This window comes from Thermobia domestica, chromosome 10 (genome assembly GCF_964235325.1).
Source record: "Thermobia domestica chromosome 10, izTheDome1.hap1.1, whole genome shotgun sequence".
NCBI classification, from domain to species: domain Eukaryota; kingdom Metazoa; phylum Arthropoda; class Insecta; order Zygentoma; family Lepismatidae; genus Thermobia; species Thermobia domestica.
In genome coordinates, this window is record NC_137463.1 from 110,701,590 (window position 1) to 110,723,255 (window position 21,666).

The 21,666-nt window shown below is 36.0% G+C and overlaps 1 protein-coding gene across 1 annotated transcript in view; it reads left to right on the top strand.

Moving 5' to 3' along the window:
• LOC145662653 (uncharacterized) overlaps positions 1–13,191 on the top strand; it is a 37,421-nt gene extending 24,230 nt beyond the window's left edge. Inside the window, exons 6-7 of the mRNA XM_081728447.1 lie at positions 7,124–7,231; positions 12,946–13,191. Coding sequence (XP_081584573.1) covers positions 7,124–7,231; positions 12,946–13,069 — 232 coding nt within the window. The 3' untranslated portion in view covers positions 13,070–13,191. The remainder of the gene's footprint in view (positions 1–7,123; positions 7,232–12,945) is intronic.
• Positions 13,192–21,666: the final 8,475 nt, after the last annotated feature.

A 21,666-nucleotide genomic window follows, 5' to 3' on the forward strand; every position in this document is an offset into this window, starting at 1 on the left:
CGGACGTCCTATCTTAAGTCCCAGAAGTAGATGTTCACAACAAGATGAGATCTTCCTCCTTATCCACCACAGATTGACTGGAAGCACCAATGAGATGAAAAGAGTGGGAAACATATCTAGCCTTCGGGTTGACAAAATCGCCTTTCCTCGACCAAACAGTAGATTCAAGGTAATCAGTTGTCTCAGACGCAAACACAAACATAGTGGATCCACATAATTCTGAACCTGCAGAATTGTAAAAATACACAACAGTACATTTCTTACAGAAACATTACATAAACTACACACAAATATATATATATATATATAATTTACATTATCTTGGAAATGAACAATTTCTTTTTTTTTCTTAGTTTAGTCATTATTATTATTAATATGTGCAACACTGTTTACATTTCTTGGTGGCAAGTACTTCTTTATAAATTGAACATGACGTTTTAACTTTACATCAGGATTACTAATTAACTCAACCCACACAGTATTGGGTGTTACATAATTCAAAAGTTTGAATGGACCGGAATATTTAGTATCAAACTTGGCATAATATTTCTTATCCAAGGATGATTTTAACATTTTCTTTACAAGTACTAATTCTCCCACAGGCAAATTACTAGGTACATGTTTTTTATTATAAGCTTGTTGTCTCCTTTTCCAAGCTTTCTCGATGTTATCAACTATAATATCATTAATCTCTTCTTTATTTTGTGATTTCTCTATTATACCCAAATCTAAAATCCAGTTAACATCTAATGGATTGAACATTTTACGCCCAAGATACAACTCACTTGGACTTTTCTGAGTTTCACAATTTTCAGTTATATTCAAAGTATATTGGATTTGATAAAGATAGTTAGCCCATTTGGTATGATTCTTATTAATATAAGATCTGAGTATCCCTTTAATCGTTTTATTCATACGCTCTGTTCTGTTCGAGGACATAGAATAAGGTGAAGTACAGATGTTTTTAATTCCTAGGCTAAACAAATACTGTTTGAAGTACTCACTACTGAGGTATGACGCATTATCATGCAAAATAGAAAATGGATACCCGTAAGTTAGAAAGATCTTAGTTAATTTAGAACAAATTAATTTAGCATTCAAAGATCTTAAAGGTTCTATTATAACAAATCGACTATAACTATCTGTCAAAACCATAATGTATTTAAATCCATTACTAGTAGGCAAAGCTCCCATACAATCTAAGTGTAGGACATTATTTGGGTATCGAGGCTCCTTAGAATAATAAGTACCATACGGTTTCCTATTAAGTTCTTGGCTCTCTTGACAAATTTTACATCGTCTCACGAAATCACTAATTTCAGCATACATTTTATCCCAAGTAAACCTAGATGCAACCTTAGAGATAGTTTTCTGGATCCCACCATGACATCCCCCCACTAATTCTTCGTGCCAATACTTTATAACAGAATAGCGCAAAGAATGGGGAATTACTGCACGTAAACCACCATATTTTCTACCATTAGTTCTTTTTAATAGCACACCTTCTTTCAATATGTACGGATCCTTATTTTCCTTTCTCTCTAAAGCTAAAATTATCTCTCTCAACTGAGGATCTTCTCTTTGATGTTCAGCCAGTGGTTTATTAAAGATGGAGTGACTCCAGAAATTTACAAAAGAAAGATGGACTCTCTGTTCATTAATAGTATTAATCTCTTCTATATCACTGTTGGGTGGAGTAAAATCTACATAATTATACATACGACTGATGTAATCTGCGAGATGGTTTTTGAAAGAGCGCAGGTGAATTATATCGAAAGAGTACTTACTTATTTTCTCTATTAAAGAACCATACTTCTTTTGCCTTTTATGATTTCTTAATATCCAAGATAAACTAGCATTGTCAGTATAAATAGTAAATTTCTTTTGCAAGTAAATATCGAACTTATCTAAAGCATAGACTAAACTTTTCATTTCAAGATCGAAAATACTTTTAGACCAATCACTAGATGGAATCATTTTCGAAAAGAAATATACAGGACGAAGACGTCCTTCATCATCATATTGACTTAAGATCGCGCTATAAGCCCTACTACTACTATCTATGTGGATTACAAAAGGACTAGAGAAGTCCGGGACTTTCAATACAATATGATTTATAATGGCCTCTTTTATTTGATCTAGTATCTCATCTTCTTCTTTTCCCCAACGAAATGGTATTTTATTTGATTTTAAGGCATGTAAAGGACCCATCAGTTCACCATAATCTTTCACAAATTTTAAATAATATGACAAGAAACCAATCATCTTACTCAACGCCCTACGATTCTTAGGACGAGGTAGATTTTTAATTACCTGGACTCGGTCATCATCGATCATCATATATCCACCTGAAAATATATAACCTAAAAATTTTATTTTATTTTTACATAGTTTAGTTTTTCTTTTAGAAATAGTAATACCCCATTTTCGTAATCTCTGTAAAACTAGCTCTAATATTTCTTTATGCTTTTCAATAGTATCAGTATGAATAATAATATCGTCACAAAATATATCTAAATAATCTCCTAAGAGATCTCTAAAGATTTTATTCATGATACTAGAGAGAATAAATGGTGAGTTTATGAAACCCATCGGCATTTTCAAATATCTTAACAACCTAGTTGGAGTAGCAAAAGTAGTATATTGCCTAGAGTTTTCATCTAACAGTAATTGGTGAAATGCCCCCTTGGCATCCAGTACGCTGTAAATCTTATGTTTACCTATATTGGCAATAGTAGCTTCAGCATTAGGAGCTGGAAATCCAGTTACAAGCACTTTTGAATTAATATTAAAATAATTTACTACTAGCCGCTTGGTTCCATCGCGATTATTCACGAGAAAACACGGAGAAATATAGGCAGAACTGGAAACTTCCTCAATTACCTTTTTCTTAATTAATTCATCCAAGTATTCATCTAATTCACGCAACTTATGACGTGGCATAGGATATGGTTGAGCTATACTCGGACTTAAATCATTCATTTTAATTTCATAAACAAAATCTTTAACTGTTCCTAATTCTTCATTTATAACGTCCTTATATTTGTCTAAAACGTTCTCAACATATGGTATTAAATCGTCAGAAAAAATATTTTCATGAAGGTTTACTGTACCTGTATTTTCTTCCTCCGGATAAATATCATGGACGGTAGGATTGGAAATTGGTACTCCAGCTGGAATGTCTTGATATTGTTCACCTCCCCTAACATCATGATCCTGAAGTACTGTGGAAGATCGCTGGCTGGTCCCTGGTTTCGGTTGCCGAACTCTGGACTCCTCCCTACAAAAATTCCGCTTGGCTCTTTTGCGTTGTGTATGGAAACACTGCTGGGCTGTCTGGCCGCTGTTCCTGGAATCAGCTGATCGAGGTTGACAAGTGGTTGACGGCTGTATCGTTCGCTGACTAGGTCTGGGTTTCCCCGCTCCCCCTGCGTCAAGGTCGTGCGGCGACACAGAGTTCTCAGGACCAGACCTAAAACGAGAAATTTGTGGGCACAGATCACTGGATTCACAACGAGTTTGATTCCATTCAGTTAATTTTACGGTTAAATTTAGTTCCGTAAAGTTCAACTCACGATTTCGAATGTTTATATTAACATTATATTTTTGTAGGAAATCAAGTCCCACTAGCAGTTTTAAAGATGAATGTTGAACCACAGAAAACCAGTTTACAAACCTAACACCATTTATAAAATATATTAGTTCCACTTGTTTAGAGATTTTAATAGGTTCAGAATTCATGACTGAGAGGGTAAAGTTCACTACTCTAGTTTTTGGACGGCACCTACGTTCAATCCTGGCCAACACTCGTTCTTCAATTAAGGACAGGCTACTTCCAGAGTCAATGATACAGGGATACAGATCTCGACAAATCGAAACAGGCATTTGTAATAAGGAGGGAGGTTGTTCCTCACTAACATAATATGTTTTTTCTCCACGAATATTTCTTTTATTATAAGGACACATTTTCCAAAAATGATTATTAAGACCACATAAATTACATTTACTAAAATTATTCCTCTGCCTATTTTTCTCATTAACATAACCAAGGGGCTTTACATTCTGATTTTGTTTTTGTGTAATAAATTTATAATCCAACCGGTAACGCCGATTCATTTCGTAACTTTCTGCAAATGCAACTAATTCCTTCTCAGTATGGGGAACTTGAGTAATTATCATTAAATCTCTTATTTCAGGTGGTACAAGGTTAGCAATAGTTTTAGTTAATTCATCCTCCGACATTTTCATATCAAAAATGAATAATACACTTAATTTTTCCTTAATAAAATCTACCAGAGATTCCTCTACTTGCATTATTCTATACAACGTTATTTTCAAGAATTCCATTTTTACTAGCGGAGTAACAAATCTTTCTAAAAATGCTGTTATAATTCTTTCCCAGTCAGTGGTGATATTTAATAACCTTTGCATTTCTTCGAATGCTGGGCCTGTACATTTACTCAGAGAAGCCACTAACAAAGCTTCTACACAATTTTCAAGTTGGGCTTGTAACAAGTCAAATTTTAATAGAAATTTACATACTTCAAAGCCATTACTTCCATCTATTTCAGGTAACTGACTAACCTGCTTTTCTATAGCTTTATACATGTTATCACCCAAAAGCTTATCGAAATTACATTTTATAGCTGGTCTAACAGCCGGCTTTAACACGCGATGTGGAGGAAGAACAACACCTGCGAAATCAAGCGAGGAATCGTCATCGTTTACTCGCTCGTGTCCGCAGGCATTCGCTCTTTCCCCTTCGCCAAGGTCAACTAGGAGAGAATTCCCCTGGCCATTCTCACCCGTTGAAAAACACTCAAGAAGGTTCTGTGACATTTTTTTCCCCAGGTTTAAATCCTAAAACTATAATTTCTAATATTACGCCTAAATTCCTTCTCGCTATTTTCACTTATTATTACACTTTCAATTAATGTCTGGTCTTTCATTCGTAATTTTCGTACTCAGGTTCAATTCCAAAATAATATAAATCCCTTTCTTTCTAACCAAAGTCTTAATATTTCCGGTAGTTTTGCAAGGTAACTAAAATTACTATGCAGCAATCATGTCAAAGATAAGACAAGTACACTGCATTTTCCGAGTGGTTACGGAAACAAGACTTGGAGAAAGGGTTATTAAACTGTATTTAAATTAGAAGGAATCAGTTTCAATTGACACATAATTTATTATAACAAATAATTTAACGGAAAACATATAAATATAATAACTAACAAACCGATTCCTTGGTGAAATTGCCTCGCAATCACGGTTTAATGTCGGAAGGCGAAATTTAGCTATTCTTTCACAATTCATTCAATTTCCAATAATTTATAATAATTTGACTTAAATTTGAAGCTTTCATTTAGTCTCAAAATCTAACCTAGAATTCAATTACCAAAACAAATACTAATAAGTACATGCACAGATGATCTAATAGGAGTCGGGGCCATTCCTAAGTGGGTGACCAATACTCACCTTGTCGATTAACCGAAAATTCACAAATAAAAAAAGGATTATAAATTTTAGAAGTAGGGAATATTAATCACGCACTCACAATGCTCCCGTTTCCTTATACAAACCACAATACACTATTCTCTTTTAACTTCTCATCTTCCCGACACAATTTCGAAACAATTTCACTCTCAATATTATAACATGTTGACAGTACACATTACCTTGCAAAACTACAAGGTTCGATAGGTCAATTTATCAAACGTAAGTTTATAGATGGCAGCACATTAACTATTCATAGCAATGTTCAATGTTTCCAACTCTGATAATCACAATCTCGTTTGACTTTTTTTTTTCATTATGCTTCAGACCTCATGTACCAGAGATGAACGCTTTACCACTGAGCCACCGGGACCCACAAAATGTGATTAATCACCGCGCTGTATCGATATCCATTGGCAGTAGCATTATCTTCAAAGAAATATAGACTAATCATACCCAGTGTCCAAAACACACCCACTTTTTGTGGATGCATTGTTTTCCCTAAAACAGTTCATGGGTTTTCGTACTCCATATCCGGCAATTTTGTTTATTCACATAACCAACCAGATGGAAATGGGCTTCGTTAATGAAGATGATTTTGTTGAAAAATTTATTGCTCTACGGTCCAACCACCGAATTCACCACGTTGTGTGGGATCACTAGGTTTCAACTCTTGGTTTAACTGTATTATATACGCCTTTAAATGCAAATCTTTGTGTAAAATGTTGAATAAGTTGGTTTTCTTTAAAGTCCAATTGCTGTGAACATCGACGAATTGATGCGTTTGGGTCCTTTTGAACACTTGCACGCACGGTTTCGATATTTTCGTTGGAGCGACTACGATGACGGTGTACTGGGCTAATTTCACCCGTCACTAAAACACTTTCTCCAAATTTGACTTAATTCCCTTGATTTGCATGTTTGACAGCACCCTTTTCTTCCACATCAGGTACGGAATTTACGACCAATTTCCGTACAGCTTTGTCCGTATTTGTAAGATTGTTTCATTGTGAAGACACTTTATTCAATAGTGTAGCTTGCATTTTCACTCACCGTCCATCCTTCCCAGTTGAACAACTTCTTGCTGCTTCACCTGCAAAAATGAGAAAAACAGGTAAAATTAAAAGAAACAATTAAATTTCAACATCCTTTATCTTTTCAACAATGTAGTATATACCTACAATGTAGTATAAGTACTACATACAGAACAACACTATCCATGGATGAAGGATGTGTTAGATATTCGATACCATTACGCATTATAGTTTAAAATACAGTACGTCTTTAAGCTTTGGCCAATGTTTCTTTTGTTACATACAGAAGTACATAGACAAATTGAAAACTTATTGTTGCTCGAAGAAATTACATAATTCCACATAAACAGAAACGAACACTTCTATAGTCCATCAATTTTGCCTCACGATGATGCACCATCAGCAATGTTGCCAACACTAAAATTCTCGTTAATTTATCGTTCCAGTGTGCAAAACTATCAAAGCAGTAGTAGTGCCTACCGTCTACCAACGTCCTTCTTCTCCTCTATAATAAAGTAGTCAATATTTATAACTACAAGTTTTTTTCTTAAGATTAACATTCTTAATAATAGCTTGACCAATATTTTTAATTGCAGAATTTCACCTTACCAACTTTTCAAAAAAGAGTTAACCATTATTGGGGTCATTGTCAATCCATTCACTTTTACTAAGGCAATTGGTTTGATAGAAGCACTTGGAGAAAGGTAAGTTTTGTTACTAAAAACGTTTATTCTATGAAATACAAATATTCATTTAGAGTAAATGGTGAGTTTAATAAAATGTATTATACATATCCTTAGGATTTTTTGGTGGAAGGGTAGGTCAAAGATTACTTTTGAAATATCGTGCCCTCGTTGTCAGAGATGAAATTCACAAGACTAGAAATTCACTGTAATTTGTGGTCATTATTATTGTTATTATTATTATTATTATTATTATTATTATTATTATTATTATTATTATTATTATTATTATTATTATTATTATTATTATTATTATTATTGCAGCATTACTAAATTTCCATTGGATAAGAATTTAAGGTCATGTAGCAGTTCGTTTTAAGCTAGAAATTTATTATTGAGCTGATGTGAATGAAATGTCAGCTCCCGAATACCAAAATAATAAAAAGTACCATACTTGGTTAATCAAGATAGTCGCTGCTTGCAACCACACAACTTTGCCATCAACAGTTGAATTCCATGTGAGTTATGTCTAAGAGTCTACGATGCGAAGAAATTCTCAACCGCACGCTGCACCATCCAGTAACAGGGAAGATCTACCATCCAAAAAAGTTCGTCTAGTAGACAAGTTATTTGGTGGTAGATATCAAGAAAATTCGTTGGATGAGAAAGGTTTTCATGGAGTAATGCATGTAGAGCCTGCATCGTTCTTTACGCGACATGTGGGAGAACTTTGTGGAGCAATATGGGAATTCCATGTCTACTGACCACTGCTGGATGGTTACGGAAAAGTTGGCAATGTATTTCATGAAGTTCAGTATTATAGCAATCTGTATTGATTTCATCTCACCTACGGTACACCATAGATCATGATATCAGCAACTATATCTTCTGTGGTTAGAAAGGTGATTTAACAACCGTCCTGGACATTAATCACTATTAAATCATTGTCATGAACATTTGTCATAGCAGATTCCTTTATTATGTGGAATGACAATCGATTCAGCAAACTTTCTTGGTTGTTCCTTACACGTAGGAAATTGCATACTTTAAGATGACGGTATTTGCGAGTGTCAGCTCATGTTTCACCGAGATTTCAATTTTTCACCTTACCGACTGCACGGAACCACTGAACGACAGTGGTATAGAGTATGCCTAACTTGTCTGCAATATCACACTTTTTCGAGTTTTTTTCCACTGTATTTGTGAAGAGCTCATCCGAACATGCTATAGTTCGGCGCTCATCAACCTCATTTACAATGCTGGTCTCGGGAACGAAATTTGACAAACCAATGGCGAATGGCTCGTTTATTATTCACAATTTCTAGTTTAAAATGTATTGTTAATGTTTTTATTCCTGTTTGTTGTGCAGAATGTCCTAGCTTGAATTCATAAACCAAAATCACTCTATTAGTGAGTTATCTATGGTGAATTTTCACACGATCCTGCCATCATTGTATTGCCTCCTGATTTTCTGGATACCCCACCCTACTTGCCGGATATGTACTGAATTTGTAACATTAGACTTGTATCCATCCGTGAATTGTCTTGCTAAGGTGAGTTTCCCTCTAGAAGTTAAGGCATACATTTCATTCGCATCAATCTAATAGAGAACTGAGCAAGAAAGTAATTCTGCTGGATATTTCAAGAAAGATTTACGGAAATAATAATAAATTAGAACTACCAGAATAGATGTAGTATCATATTCTGTAATATATTGTGGACAGTTATTTTGCAGATACGTCCAAGATCCTAGAAAGAAGATGTTGAGTAAATTGACAGTATTTGTATACTATAATTGTGTTTCGGTTACCAGCTTGGTGATGGTTGTTCGATTTGTTATTTTATGTTCGAGATATAAAGAGGTCCAAATACATGGGTCGGTTATTGGTGTACATGTCGATGAGAGGCAGGAGACTGATTTGTTATAAGCAATTCATTAAAGAGATGCCACTAATATACTAGCTACCAATATGCAGATTTGTCATATGATGGCACCATGCCAGCCGTTGGTACTACCTTTATTGCTATTGTTACATATATGTCACTTACATCACACTTGGAATGTAAAGCAGTACCACGAGATGTTTTGATTAATGCTTGTGCTGTGCTTATATTCGTTGTTCGTTCGGCAAGGCTTAAATAACCTATCAATAGAATGTGAAGTTCCTCTTATGATTATTGATGGCATACACCATTGTTCTCCATTTTCTATCAGAAAAGACCCATCGACTCTATTTGTGCATGAAACAAATTACGTTATATGCAAACATTCCTCTGTCTGTTCATGTGCTTATACTGTAATGTCTTACATGGTGTTATGTATAAACAATTCTACATGCCAGTGTTTACAAACATCACCACGTGGTTTAGCAAGAGGATTCCACAGCAGATGGATCTACTATCACCGGCAGACGACGGGCTTCTGGCCCCTCTCACGGAGCAGACGATATCAACGGAGCAGCAGCGTCACCGCCACCCAAGGACCTCTATAAATTGGCTGGACGACGGCAATTCGGTACCAGTTTTCTGATGTTCCTTTCTACTGTTTGCCACGGAACATTAGGAGTAACCTAACCCGAGAGCCTCTAGTCTGCTTCGGAAGTACGCCTATCCCATCTCTTAGCCTGCTTCGGGGCTTTGTTGGCCACTTAACCTTCCTTCTGCTTGCCACGGAGCATAGGGTCCCTAACTCCACTCTGCTTAGTCTGCTTCGGAGCTCTGTAGACATCCTGTCTGCGACCTTACGTTCAAAGACTACCTGTAACTAACCTTGCAAACTTAGAGAGATTATTTGTATAGCATTTTGTAAAAAAAAAAAAAAAAAAAAATCTTTTATAGTGAAGCTTTTATAATAGATGCCGGTAGTGGGAGTCGATTCTGGGCGCTCTTTTTATTAACGGTCTACCTATAACCTATATGGGACAAAGGTTTTCAATATGGATATATAGTGAAACTGAAGGAGAGAGCATCGACTGTCAAGCATTCGTAATGAAAGTGTTTGAACAAATCTGGATGAAGTATACAGGTGCAAAAGCTCTTATGGTAAACTATTCCTTGACTATAAGTAATTTTATATATATATATATATATATATATATATATATATATATATATATAAGGACTTTCTAGACTTAGGATCGATGATCCAAGGTGGACCTCCAAGACCGGAAAGAAGAAAAATTGTAAAAAGAGCAAGTAGTTGTGAAGTGGAACGATGGAGTTGAAAACAAACATGCTATTGCGACAAAGGCAAAGATATATATGTAGAGAACGAAATATGTGGTGTATGTATATCATGGTCCCGAGAGTTTAAAATTGCATGGCGATGAAGATAGAACTACTTAAAATCTTCAAAGCATCTTGTAAACATGTTTTTAGCTGTCCATAATTATAGGTTCAAAAGATAGGTAATGAGGGATGTAAACAACCAGGATTAATTAGAATGATCTCCAAGTATTCGTTAAGTCGATGATTTAAACAGAAGAATTGGTCCAAGTTCTGAACTTTCATAATCTGTTCCTTTGAATAGCGTCCCGTAGGCTGGTGATAAACTGCTTGAAGCATTTATATTCTTCATTTTTTGCTTACTAGGAATATATTACTTAATAGGTTAAATAATTTATAGTAATATGTGGCCTCTTCCAAAGCTTCTCCAAAAATGTCCATTTTTATGATGTTTTACTGCCTGCAGCAAGATCAGATAAAATCAAAGACGCTGCTCGCAAAAGGGGACGGAGCCCACTTGAGCTGGAAGAAACACTTACTTGACAGATATGAACAAAAAATGAAATGAAATCTTTAACGTCTTACGGTTATGCTGGTTAGGCTAAAGGAGACGGTGATAATGAGAAATTAGTGAAATGGTGGAATAAATAAAGTGGAAGGAAACGGGAGAACCCCGAGAAGACCCACGAGCACGGTGCGAGCTGAGATAGAACCAGGGACCGCAAGCACCGGAGGTGAGCCACCGCGCCCCCTGAAGAAAAATATGTCCCCTGAGATCATATTTACCCAATCGTGCTTCCTAAATTTTTCCTGCGCTTCAGATAATGTTCATCTCTTTCAAAAATGTCCATAATATACGATATACTGAAGTCAATTTATTCTTTCTGTAAACTTTATTTTCCATCCTCTTGGCGTTTAGTCTGGGTTGCATCACTGATAATACTGCTTATGACGTTTTTAAATCTCAACTTTTGTCCAGCTCAACAGCAAACCTAGAGCTTCAATTGCAGAAAACTAAGACTACTTTTATTAGGCATCAGCTCATTTTTTTTTTTTGTTTGTTTGTTTATCCTAATCTCAGTTGATACCCACTGAAGTCTTTTCATAATAGAGATTATCCAGGAAAGAAAACATTATTATATGTTTAACATCCACGATCTGGCCCAGTAATCTAAATAAGGCAAATATGATTAAAGTAAATTATTATGGAGGAATTGATAGAATAGAAATAAGGAAGGAAACGGAAGAAGTCTAAGAAAATTAAAGAACACGATGCTGTCCATCACAAGTTAACATTAAATTAGCATGGGTTAAAATCGAAAGATGGTTTCTTTGCACCAGAGATTAGCGCCCTATCACTGAGACACCGTGTCCATTTTCTCGGAAGACGTTTGGAGAGGTCTCAAAAGTAGGTTCCTGCAAAAATAGTAGTTCAGATTGTGTGTTATTATTTTGACATTACAGTGTATGAGACATTATTTTGCACTCAACAACACACAGTGGAAGGTAGATAGATATACAGATTCGTACTTGTTAGTCATGTTTAAGTGAGACACGAAGACAAGCTCACAATTGTGCTAGTATAACAAACGATGTGGTTCCTGGTCTGCTGCACAGGTCATGGGTCTTTTAAAATTATGTCAGAATCGGTCATGGATGCAGGGCGTGATACACTTCATCCAGTTGACAACTCTAATAACTCTAGGTTCGTTGTTTTACGAGTCATTCCTTAACCAGAGTCGTTATGTCCTATGAGACATAGCAATATTTTTAAACAAAAAGTAAATAATAATAATAATAATAATTAGGAATTCTATGGTGAATTATTGATATTCCAGGATAAAGTGGGCAGGGAATTGTAGGACTTAACGAAACGTCAGTATAGCAGATGAATTAGAAAGTTCATTGTAAGGAACAGAAATTAATATCTTATTTCTATTAACAATATACGTATAGTTTCATATGATAAAACATACTGTACTATTAGCATGTATACATATGTATATACCGGTATGAAAACTACATCAGTAAGTAACATTTTGGTCAAAATTGAGGTTAGTTCATAAATGACAGCTACATAGAAGAAAATTCTTAGATATTCTAAGCAGAATAACGTTTTTTATGCCGGGTATCTAGTTGTTTCTAATTGTATTTTCCTTAAGAAACTTATAAGAATTTAAATTCGTTTATTTCGGAAATAAGATGCAATTATAATGTTCACCGTTATAGTGTTTATAGTATAGAGTTATAGTGTTCACTCATTCCAATTGCGAATTCGTGAAGTGCGTTGCGTGTTACAAAATAAAATTTATTATTTTGAGAGAGAAAAAACATATATCTGATATCTTTTATATCAAAGTGCAACTTATCAAGAGATCTCATAAAGGACATGAGATTTCTCAGGACGTTAAGTACTACTGAGAGGATTCTAATAATTTAGTGGTGTAACACTGTACTAAACATTACGATTGCTGTAGAATTCCATAACGTTCATGTTTGTGTCTTTCCAGGTACCTTGAGTACGAAACTCTGGGAGTGAAGACTTTTACCTTGGACCAATACAAGGATGCCATTGATGCTTTAAGAAAAGGCTCTATAGCCAAGGCAATATTCAAATTCCAAAATGTAAAATAATCCCAAGCTAAAGAAATTCATTAGCATATTCATCGCTGATCAAACAGTTTCAACATATACTGAGAATTTGTAAATTATGCTAAGATATAACGACAAATAAATGTCAACTATTTTACAAACAATTGCACCATATTTTATTTATTGTCCTTTTCGATTATGTTCAAACTTTATGTGTTAGTGACATTGTTATGCCTAAGTTTGATGCACCTAATATTTGTAGGAAAATTATCTGTTTATTACACTATATACTATGGTATGCTATTACGATTACTGTAATAAACCATTGTGGAGTGATTTTTGAATGTTGGCATGTACCTGTAGAATACAACCAGAGGTATTACAGACATTTCCTTCGGATCAAATACAAACATACTACTGATGCTTTCAGAAAATGTTCTATATAAAAGATCAATATTCAAAGTGCAAGAAGTATTTTCTCCGGTTGGATTGAAATGTTCTATGACGAGAGAAACTTTTAAACAAAATAAGTATGAAAATACGATACCTCATTTGTCAAAGTAACTCAGTTGCAGATACTTTTGCCATCGCTGAGTTAACTGAATTATATGACAAAAGAAGTCTGAAGTCTGCAATACGAAGAAATCTCAACCTCACGCTTCACGGCTAGGTCATTGGAGAAGTTCTTGAGATACCAGAAGAGTTGGTGCTCGATGTGAGAGGCATCGGGAAAAATAGCAGGTGAGCAAATTTCATATTGCATCGTCCCACCGAGAGTCTGCATCGTCATTGTTACGCAACATGAAGACACTACCTGTTGTCCATTACTGAATGCTTAAGTACAAATTTGCGGTCACAGTTCATAGAGTTCAGCATTGTAATGTTCCACAGAAATGGTTTCGCTTCGACGAAACAAGACATGGCGTATTACCCCCACTATATCAGCAACATCACCATCACTGTAGGCTGATGGGTGGTTTCTGAAACTGCCTTGGACATAGATCACCATCCAAACACAATCTTGATCATTTACGCTTGTTATACATACCTGAATCAATTTTCATCAGAGGTGACAATCATATGCAGGAAACGTTCCAGGTTATTCCATACACTCAGAGACCTGCACACCTCCTGGCGGCGATCTTTGTTACTAGTCACGTGGCAGTCATGAGTCGAACATTTTCATCTTACCGATCGCGCGAGCCACCAAATGACAGAGATATGGCGTGTGTCTCGCTCATCTGCAGTTGAACCAATTCGTTTTTAAGAGTCCAGCTCTACGGTGTTCCTGAGAAGCTCATCAGAGTATGATGTTAGTCGTATGCTGATGAGAAGCTCAGTTCACAATATTGTGTCGAAGCCGGCGTTTTATCTATTCAGTGCTTCAGCATAGCACAGAAAACATCAGGATTACTTAACGAATATGAAAAACGTTACACTCTATTTTGTTTACTTGTAAAACGGTGACGAGTAGCCAATAAATACGTGTTAACGCTATGCGTCGTGAAAAAGCAGTGACGGAAAGTTACTCAGTACATACCCGAATGCCACTAAGCTCCTCGAGAACAATCACACTTTCTTTTTAATCGCTTCCTTCCCTGCAGAGGGGGAAGTGGTTTCGGAAGTTGGATAATACACTACGAGGTTATTTCCAAAATTTCTGTCCTCATACTGAAACAACATACCATTAGCAATAAGCCGCTCATGGAATATCGTGCTATTTATGGCAGAAGTAATATCAGTTTCAACTGTAAACCTGTGTCAGTGTGCTGGAAGCAATTGTCTGGTTCAGAACTCACATTCTGTATCAAATTTTCTATTCCACGTTGCTGCTATTGCCAAAGCTGCAGAGGTAACTCTTGTTTGTTGGTGGGTCCTGCCCACCTCGTTACAGTCTTTAACAGCAGCCTTAGCAACAACAGGCATGCAGAATGCGAACTCTACGCACAACTGATTCCAACGATTGCCTCCAACGAACTGACGCAATTAGATAGCTGTTTCCTTCAACAAGAAATTAATTGTATTTATCATATTTTCTTATAATCCCTAGTTTATACCAAATGAATAGGTCCTTATTTGTAGACGAAAGTGTTAAACAATGTTTATTTGTGAATAACTTTAAGCAATGTGATTCAGAATCTATATTTACATATGTTACAAATATTTACACCTTTCTGTACATATATATTACAAATATTTACATCCTTTTACTTAGTATATATTTACGAACATACTATTTACATCTTACACAATAGTACATATATTACAATTATTAACATCTTACAGGCTAATTAGAAGTATTTACATATATTTACATATTTCAAAGGCTTTCTTCTTCCCTCTCACTGGTAACATTTATGAGCAGCCCCTATTTACTGTTGGTGGTCCAAGGTTCACTCCCCGCAAGCATCTACTGTCGACTTGGGTAGCGCACATACTCAAAGACCTTTGAAGTCTTATCAGAATTATCTCCTGCTATTATTAGAAATATAAATTGTTTTACATATAAACAAAATTTTCACTTACAAATTGTCCGCTGTTGGTGGTCCGGGACGTCCTGCTTCCCTCCCCCGGCACCACTCCTCTCTTGGGTATTTATACATGACATATTCGGGAAGAGTTTGAATTGTTAAAGTGATCTCATGTTTTCTCATTGCTGTCCTGTAATTTATGTTGGGAAATACAAACTTTTAATTGTTTCTGGTTCGGGTCGTCTTCCCCTCCTGTATCGGAACCATTTCTTACCCGGGTTTATGAAGCATGTACCTGAGAATTTCGAAATCTTTGTTCTGAATTCTTTACTGAAAAATTCCTCAGTTGATATATATGAAATGTTTCACAGGCTTTTAAGCTCTTAATTTAATGTTTCCTGATTCACGTGCTTTGAAATACAAGATACATAAATTTGGTTCGTAAGGGTTATGGTCTGCAGCATCTTTCTCTTGTATCCTGGAACTACTTCTCTTCTGAATATATGCAACATGTGCCAAAAAATTTTGAAGTCTTGTCATGCTCCCTCGTTGTTGTCCTGTTATTTTCTGCGGAAAGGGATTTCGACTGTTTATTTTGTGTGCCCGGAGCCCTGCGTTCTCCCCACGAAACAAGTCTCTTCTTGTCTATATTCAGTATGTTCGTTCCAGAGGCTCTTAAATCTTCTAATTGTCACGTTTCCTTGTCACTCTCTTCAGAATATATTTTCTGAGATATGTATCCATAATATATCCCATTGAGCATTGAGGATTTCCTCATCACGTGCAGTAGTATGTCCTTATTCACAAAACATTTCTTCATTCTTTTATGCGTAAACTTCAGTTATCAATTTTAACTTGAAAGTGTGATTTGCAACATTGCTGGGGTTCCGGGGCATCAGACATTTCCTTCCCCGGGGTCTCACACCACCTAAAATATTTCTTGAAATTATCTGCCTTTTTCAGTAATTCTTTTTATTCCACAATGTCAGAAGTTTGTGTCAATATTCTAAACATGAAAATAGATATGCATTATTATTACGAGTCCGGGGCGTCTTATCTATTCATCAGATAACTGGCCTCGCCTCGGAAGTTCATATCCTATATGCTTCTAGTAAGAAACTCTTCCATAATTATCCTTTGATGTTTTCACCTGAAATATAGTGTGTAAATTATTAATATAAGGCATGTACCGAATTAAATCTATCATTTTTAAATTGATGTAGTACCTTTATTACGCATTGTACAAGTTTCTGTTTTACATTTATTGAGACCAAGTATATTGACTTAAAGTATGCTCAAATAAACAATGCAAAGACTTCATGGATTGTATTCGTGGCGTAGCTTCTTGCGGATTCCGTTCATGAGGATTTCGACAGACACTTTCTTGATCTTCCTTGCACCAGCGATCCATTTTCGCTGAATGGTTTTCGTAGCCTCATCTGTCTTCCTGAAAACGCCTTTCACTCGAGCCCAATAACGTTCGATAGGCCGGCACTGCGGGACGTTAGGTGGATTCATGTCTTTTTTTTTTTTTACAAATTCAATCCCGTTGAACTTTATGAACTCTTTCGTCGCTTTGGCATAATGTTCTGGGGCGAGATCAGGCCAGAATATAGTGAGGACATCGTGCTTTCGAATTAGTGGCAGCAATCGCTTCTGTAAGCACTCTTGGACATAGACCTGTGCTTTCACTGTACCCTTCGTGACAAAAACCGAACTCCTTGATGGCCAGGAAGCGCTGAAGAGTCGGCCTTGACGTAGGTTTCGTCGTCCATAATAATGTGGCGATTTTCGCGTCCGAGGTAGTCATAGAGTTTGCGAGCACGTGATGTGATGACAGTGAGCTTATTTTCTGAAACTCTTAGCACCTTCTGTTTTTTTTTATGTCCTCGTACTCTGCACCATGCTGACGCTTGTGTTGCGTTCCTGGAAACATCCCTGACCTAAGCATTAGTATTCTTCTTTATAGCACTCACGATCCTTTTGTAAAGTTGAGGGTCACGTGGGCCGTAAGGATTTCGATTGTGTGGTTGTCGTTCGATCGACTGAGTCGTAATGTACTGTCATATGGTTTGGACAGTTCTGCACGGCATTTTCAGGTCCTTCGCAATCAAACTCCACGGGCGACAAGGATTTTGGAGCCATTTGTCGACGATTCGTTGACGGCGATCTCTTTCATTCATTGCTGTATCTGTACCCTGGAACATAATACAATGAAAAGTATATCAATTTCTAAGTCAATGTACATGCTATCAATAAATGTAAAACATAAACTTGTACAATGCGCAATAGAGGTACTATATCGATTTTAAAATGGCAGATTTAATTCGGTACATGCCTTAGGAACGGAATTTTGTTTAAACTACAGTAACAGTAACTTAGAATGAAAGGTGTTAGCACTGATTTTTCAATATAAATATATTCAAAGTACTTCGTTAGATATCTGGCTTTATTACATTAGCAATATTGGTTTGTAAGAAACATTGGGTAAACCAAGTTGATAATTTAATAACATAGGATGGAGAGAAACAATACACTAGTAAAAGTGATAATGTCTATCACTTCTGTTACTTCTAAATCAATGAATCATAATGAGCCTTGCGAACAATACCTTCAATACTAATTTGGTGTGAAAATTTTCAATGCTACAATTATCATACTGCTGCATCCCTGCATATTTAAAATATGACTAGTGTAGTCACTATTTCATCCAAGACTTTCTAATAGTACGACAGTACGTATGTAGATGTCTGACAAGCTCCCAAAATATCCAACATATAAGTGCACATCTAAACCAAATGTAGTAACAGATAATCCAGAACTACTGTTACCACTGCAAACAGTTAGGTCACAAATTAAATACACACTTTCATTCCGCGATCCAGTCATGGTTGAAGGCACGCTTCGCTATCAAATATTATTTGTACTAGGTAGAAAATTTATTGATAATTTCTCTATTTAAACATGCAACTATTGGCTATACGAAAAGTTATATTGTATAATGAGATCATGAACTGGATAGATTTTTTTAAACGAAAAGTAAACTTAAATAAAAACCAGTGAACAACTAGATAAGGAATTAATAGTAACACCAAAACACTATTATTCTTGTATTAAACACTAAACTTATTTTCAAAATAATGCTATAGTCACATTAAAAACAAAGATACAAAAACAGGAATAGTAAGTAAGTATCTATCTGTTCATAGTGATTGCAGGAAGATATTATACAAACCAGAAAATATGTCATTCGTGCTAGCGTTAAGGATAGTGACGTACGAGTAGATATGCTGTAAAGAAGAAATTAGGGCTGGCTGGATCCTATTTTGACTTCAGAACCTGAGCATATTTTGTTGGGGAAGAGTATGGTGAATTTGAGACTAAATTTTCTATAAGAAGACGTTGAAATATTTGGAAAACAAGCACACTATATTTAGAGAAAAAGTTCTACAGAAAGCTGCTGAGAGAGAAGCCGTTTGTGGAAGATCAGATGGCGAATTTTGGTCATTTTAATGCCTAGTATTGGAAGAAAGGCGATAACACGAGAAATGCATGACAAAATTTTATGTATACCCTAAATTGCCCCAAGGTTTCGTTTGCATTTGGTTAAAAATGCAGAATAAGGAAAGAGATTATATTTGTTTACAATTAATGAACTGTTTGACACCGTAGAAAATAAGATAAAAACTATTACAAAGATTAGAGAGTAAATTATCTTATTTGTATCGTTATAACGGATTCAGTTTTCGAGATACTAGTCAGATCATTAAATTTTTATCCTTTTCAGTTATAGCACTAGTTAAATCGTAAGACCTTACGTCCCTATTAGCTTCCTCCCTCCAAAAATGCAATGACTCACATCAAGCGCTTATCAACGCCTAACGTCGAATGAATGCATATTTCCATTTTTACCCGACTAAGGCGTAGCCAAAAGAAGGGCATTCTGTTTAGAATGGCCATGTGTCCGTATATATGTATTAACGTCCATTAGTACAACTGTGGAGCTCAATTCCCTGAGTTGATCTCAATAAATTGCACAATCCCTTTTCCTTTATATCATAGTTATCTTCTGTTTCATAGCGATGTCTGCAGTACTCCTCTGCTGTACTTCTTGATGCTAGGGCGGATAGAAGACGGAAACATTTCTGAATCAATGGTACATTTCCGATGACTATGAGCCCCTCTGGTCACCTGACACCGAGATCACTATGGACAATCTAGAAAACCTAATATAATGCAAATGCAAAGGGAGTTGTAATAATTGTCAATGTATAAAGTATAGCTTAAATCGTACTTTGCTTTGTAGATGTGAGATGCAGCCTAAAACATTTCTAAAATAGGGATTAAAACGCAATCATAGAAGATATGTTTCTTGTTTTTAACTCCCTTTCAAATTGCTCCCACAATAACTTCTAAACCATTTATCTGACAAATAAAAGTGTTACAGAATCTTTCTTGTAGCTTAATCCAAGATCTTTCAAATATTATACGAAAACATTACAATACCTTGCCCGTAACTTAAGGGATGATTTTGGGGTTTTGGACTGGAATATGAATCCGCCTCTGTGTAAAGGAAGAGGAGTCGGAGGAGAATAATGTCCAACATCAATGATGTGTTCAGCCCATTCTCGAAAGGTATCTGTAATATTATTGTTTTCGATAGCAATTTGTTTCCATATATTGTCCCATTTTTGGGAGCCATCTTCAAATTTAACACTTTTTGTGTAAAATCAAATTTTAAGCAACAGCAACTAGACCTTAGACCCAAACTGAGGTACATTCGTTGATCGTATTGCAATTCAAAGGCCACAAATGAATTCTTCGACCCCGAAAATATCTTAAATAAAATATCGCACGGCAGTATCTGTAGACATTTTCAGAAACAAATTTCTCCAGCAACCATTTTGGCCGTTGTCTTGGATTTCGGCAAAAGGGAGCGAAATTCGACTTGCAAACATTCAGTTGCAAGTTCAGCAGATCCTCATTATTCCCATAAATACATATTGTCGAAATGTTCTTTAAAAATCGTTTTAGAAGGCGCTTTTCTGAAATGTACATCACTATATCATTCACTTCCAATTTTCATCCCCTATAACTTCTCAACGGTTCGTGTTACAGACAAAAGTTGCGGAATTTTTTGGTAGTTTAATTCAATAATTTTCAAATGGTAGATTAAAACATTATAATATCATGATTCGTAATGAATATATGATCATTTAAAGGGACCTATGTTTCTCGATGCCGCAGCCATTCTAGTGACCACAGGATTGACGACCTCTGATCAAGATTCTACCAGCGGTTTTATATATTTTGATACGTACACATGGACTGTGTAAAATTTCATACTGGTGTAAGGGAGTGAAATACTTTGGTGATATTTCATTAACTTCATCGACGATTATATTTAAAGTGGGATCCGAATCACACGAGATATTCAAAGGCCATGGACAACAAAGTTGAGTATTGTAGGTCTTGTAAGAGGAGTTAAGCTGACCATACAGTTGTAGGAAATCTATATTCCATTGTCAATTAAACTCGGAAAACTAAAACGGTTATAAAGCAATTTATCCTTTTGAAATATAAAGGTAACCAAGAAAGTTCTGTCACTTCATCGCCTACCATCTTCGAACATCGATATGACTCCTAAGACGTACTTGGAATATCAGAAATAGTCCCAGTCAGCATCGACGACTTTCTGCCAACGTTCTGGAAGGCCATGGATACGATTGCGGTTACAACTTAGTGAGCCGTGAAGAGAAAAAGGTATCAAGTGTATTTTGCACCTGTACTAGGGACTTGAACTAGTGTCTTCTAAGGTTATTGTCCAAGGAATGGAACAGGTGATAATCGGATGATGCAATGTCCGGGGAGTATGGCGGATGCAATAGTGTTTCTCATCCAAGGCGTAGAATGGTGCCCTGGATCAACCTAGCCACGTGGGACTTAGCGCGTGTCCTGTAACAGGCAGGAATCTTTGCAATTCAGAAATGATAGCTCAAGAGTTTTGATTTTTTCTTGAATACGGCTCAACTGCTGACAGTACACAGTTGCATTGATGCTCTGACCAACTTTTAGCAGTTCCCGATGCACGATGCTGCGAGAAGTCCACCAAACACACAGGAGGACCTTCTTCTAGTGCAGTGGTGGTTTCGGCTATTTTGGAACCGG